Source organism: Uranotaenia lowii, chromosome 1, assembly GCF_029784155.1.
Source record: "Uranotaenia lowii strain MFRU-FL chromosome 1, ASM2978415v1, whole genome shotgun sequence".
Taxonomy (NCBI): Eukaryota; Metazoa; Arthropoda; class Insecta; order Diptera; family Culicidae; genus Uranotaenia; species Uranotaenia lowii.
This window is the reverse complement of record NC_073691.1, coordinates 108,636,648-108,640,910: the sequence shown is the minus strand read 5'-3', so window position 1 is coordinate 108,640,910 and position 4,263 is coordinate 108,636,648. Positions and strand designations below refer to the sequence as shown.

The window sequence follows — 4,263 nt, the reverse complement described above, 5'->3', positions numbered from 1 at the left end:
GCCACGTGTCCAAGATGTCCAGGTAGCTGATCGGCCGCAACAAATTCCTTTCCTTCTGTTGAGTGTTTGTCTGGTAGAAAAAAAAATATAAAAACTTAAAAATGTAAATTTCGAACTTTCAATCTTTAATCAAAGTAAGAGCCGATATATTTTGGGAAGGGTTCCACCTAATTACATTCCCTTTGGTTTGCTAGTCCTCCTCCACTGCGTCGTGTATTGATGAGTATTCCACGCAAGCAAGAGCCGACCCTGAGGAAAAAAAAAGTCCGAGTGAGCTAGCCGATCGTTTCAACCATCCTCCACTTCAACCTGGAGGAACGCATCGCTCAAATCGATCTGGCTAAACACTGTACAATTTGCCAGACTCGCAAAGATGTCTTGGGGCAACGGGAGAGGGTACTGGTGGGGCTGCAATGCATCATTCAACCCTGTTGAATAGTCACCACAAATCCTAACCGATCCATTGGCTTTCCGGACAACGACGATTGGGGCTGCCCAATCCGAGAAGTCGACAGGTGTGATGATTTTCTCCCGTTCGAGACGATCCAATTCGTCGTTCACCGCTTCGTGTACCGCATACGCCACTGGCCGCTTCGGCCGGAACACAGGTGACTTGCCGGCTTTTAGCTCCAGTTTCACTTGCACTTTCTTACAAAGCCCCAGTTGCTCTGTGAACACCGTCGGAAACTCGCTCTTCAATCCTTCTAAGGTCGATATACTGCTGGTAACTTGGCCACAGACGGTATCCAAAGGAACCGACCACAACCCAAACACTTCGATGACATCCGTTCCCAATAGATGGAGGTTTTCACTTGTCACTCGTAGTAGTCCAGGCAAGCTTTTGCCGTTAATCACTAATGTGCACTCAAACTCGCCACAAATGTCCAATGGCTTTCCGGTTGCGGTTTTGGCGACAACAGTCGACGAACAAAGTCCGGGTTTTCCAATTTTACACCACGTATCACTGGATATTATACTGATATCCGACCCGGTGTCGACTTGAAGTCGCACAACTGTTCCGTTCAGATCAACTTTCACATATTTTCGTCTTTCTTTTACACTACAAGTGTTCACTGTAACCACTTTTGCTGCAACACTGCCCTTCCGCTGCTCGAATCTCCCACTTCGCATTTTCGCTGCGCTCTGGCAGAATCCAGGTTTGTGCCCCCACTTCCCACAATCATTGCACTTTTGGTTCTTATGGACACAATCACGAGCATAGTGCATCCCCCCACAGAGCCAACATGCACTTTTCGGGAACGATTTGGTTGGATTTTTGTTCACCGTTCTTGCTCGTTGTTTACCGGATCGCAAAACTTTCACGGATGCTGCCGGAGCTTCGATCATAGCAGCATCGTGACGCAGATTCAGAAGGCGCTGACATTCTTCGGAAATTTGTTCTAGAGTAACGTCATTCCGCTCTTCTATTTTCGTCAGCAAACGTGTTCTGATTTCCGAATCTTTCTCCGACTTTAGCCCACACACAAAAACTAAACATTTGAACTGTTCTTCGCTTAGCTTAGACAGTTCGAACTCAACACATAACTTGTTTAGTCGGCAGGCATACGTCACATAGTCTTCGCAAGACTGTTTGGAGATCTGCAGGCAGCGGTATCTGCGGCTGATGACCGACTCTGGTGATCCGAACAAGGTAGTGAGTTTCCCAACTGTTTCCACAAACGTAAAGTCTTTCGGCGTTTTCGGTAAAATGAAACTCACATACCTGTCATGTTCCGCGATTCCCAATTTCCTTATTAGCAGACGAACTTTAGCTGCTGGTTCCAGCCTGCTAGCATCTTTTTCAAACAAGTCCTCGTATCGCCGATACCAGGCGGCGAATGTTATCTGGCCATCCAAATCGTACCGGAACTCTTTTATATTGTTTGCTAAAGAGTCTAGTAGCGCTTCAGGATTCGGAGGAACTTGGACCTGAATGGACGACATCATGCTCCGCATAAGTTGTTCCTGCTGCTGGATGAAGGCAAGTTGCTGCTGTTTCATTGCCTCCTGTTGTTGCCTCATCATCTCCTGCTGCTGCCTTAACAGCTCCGAAACATAACCTTGCTGCTGCTGCTGTAGGTACTGCATGTACGGATCGGCACGAGATGGAGGGACTTGCTGGAGAACTGGTGGACGTATGAATGGCTGCTGAGGAAACGATGGAGGAGGGTTCCTGGCACCATTTGTAGGCTGCTGCTGACCGTTTTCGGTCGGAACTTGGTCCGAAATGTCCTCATGAGAAGAATTCATTCTTCTACGTTTCCGCGTGGTCGACGTTTTACCCGAAGGGTTTTAGCTTAAAAACTCGAGTAAAATTCCACTTCCGAAGTCGCCACTTTTATGAATTCACGCCCCGCACGGTGGCCGAATAATTAGAACGCGAACTCATAAGTTAATATTAATTAAAAAGCGTTAAAATATAAGTTGAAATGTCGGAGCAATTAAAACCGCGTGTTACTTCTAGGCTTACATTTATTCAACTCATTCTTTGAGACACTCTTATATTGTATTCTTCTTTGTGGTTGGCTTCTTGTGGCGTCGCAAGGGAGACAGACCGAGCTGTCACACCGGAGCTCAGGGGCGTAGATGATCGAGGGGTTTTGTAGAGCAAGACGCCCACAACAAAGAATAATTTTTTTTAAATTGAATAACTTTGGACTTTGATTTTGAAACTAATTAGTTTACCCGACAAAACTCAGTAACACGAGACTCTTTGACCTGGGTCTCAGAGTCGGCGCACTACTGGGCAAACTGGAGGGGCTACGCGGGAAAAGGGGCGGACCAACCTTTCACTTTACCAAGGCACTTCCTATCTGTTTAGTAAAAAACTTGATTTGTTCTCAGGGGTTTTTATTGTTACAATTGATTGGGTGTGGGTGTGTAGTGTGTATGATTTATTTGGGCTATTCTGGGTACGTACCATCGATGGTTTTCTCGTCGTTCGTTGTGGTTTCCGGTGAAGACGACCTTCACCAGGCCACCAGGATTGGCCCAGATGAAGGCAGAGCTCGTCTGGTGAGCGGACCTCGGCTGGACGCAGCAGCACAAAATGGCGGGGTAAGTCCTGGGTTTCTTGGCTTAACAGCTCGGAAAAAGGCGTTTCCGAGCTGCGTGGAGTGTAGATTGCAGGCACTTCCTTCGTTGGCGATATCGGTTGGCTCCGGACGGTACCGGCAGTTGCCAGACCGAGAAGGGTAAGGTCTCCTTAAGATTTAGAGGCAATTTGACCCGAGACGTCCTCCTTAATGATTATGGGGCGCACCCCAGAGGACAAAACGCTGGTCTTTTACGGTTAGACGTAGGTGAATCCCTGGGGCCACCTAGGCCGGGCGTGTGCGGTCGAACGATCGTAACCGACGACAATAAAAAAACTCAACAGTATCCGAAGTGTCCCTAACGATGGGTACACTTCACACTCCACAAAGATGCACACGCTTGCCTGTTCAAACAACGAATGATCGATGGCGCACCACTGATCGATTGTTGGGCTTTTCTTTTAGAAATCCAGCCCTATTCAAATTTTCCCGCTTTTCAACAGCTTTTCCCCGCTCATGCGTCTTGCTCCTTCCATGCGTAGTTGCTCCCACGTGAGCAGCCATGCTGCTTGGTATCAGGGGTGTCAGGTGTCCTGATTTTTCAGGATTTGTCCTGATTTTCGAGAGGCCGTCCTGATTTTTCAAAAACGCTTGAATTGTCCTGATTTTTGAAAAATGACCCTTAAAATGTCCTGATTTGTCCTGATTTTTTAAAAAATATCCCAATTATAACTAAATTTGATGAGAACATCAAACAAATCTTAAACAAAATAGTTAAACCAGTTAAACAAATGATAATATTTGAATGACGTTTATATGATGTTTTTCGATTTTAACTGCAGGCCAGCTAAGGTTATTCTCGCTTCAGTTGCATAATTCGAGGCGTCTTCAGCACCTATATTTCGCCTTTAGTTATGCAATCTAAGAAGAACTGCCTTTTATTTTCACCAATTTGGTGGTGTCCTGAAAAATCCTGATTTTTTTCTTCGCATTGTCCTGATTTTTGACAAATCGACCTGGCACCTCTGCTTGGTATGCGGTACCAGAGTGCCTCCAGTAGGGTGGGTGCATACTGAGGAAAAGTAGGCAAGGGGTACTAAAAGTTTCTCATTGGTGGGGGGTGGAGACGGTGCGCTTTTTGACAGCGAATTGTTCGGCTACCATGCCTACGATTACGATTGCCTGTCACAAGGGTCACAAGATGGACGATTCCGTGCATTGGTATAAG

The 4,263-nt window shown here is 46.5% G+C and overlaps 1 protein-coding gene across 1 annotated transcript; it reads right to left on the bottom strand.

Annotated features, from left to right (window-relative positions):
• Positions 1 to 288: 288 nt before the first annotated feature.
• LOC129737786 (uncharacterized protein K02A2.6-like) lies at positions 289 to 2,250 on the bottom strand. Its single transcript, XM_055728949.1, has one exon. It carries the CDS (start codon positions 2,248 to 2,250, stop codon positions 289 to 291), a length of 1,962 nt encoding a protein of 653 aa, XP_055584924.1.
• Positions 2,251 to 4,263: the final 2,013 nt, after the last annotated feature.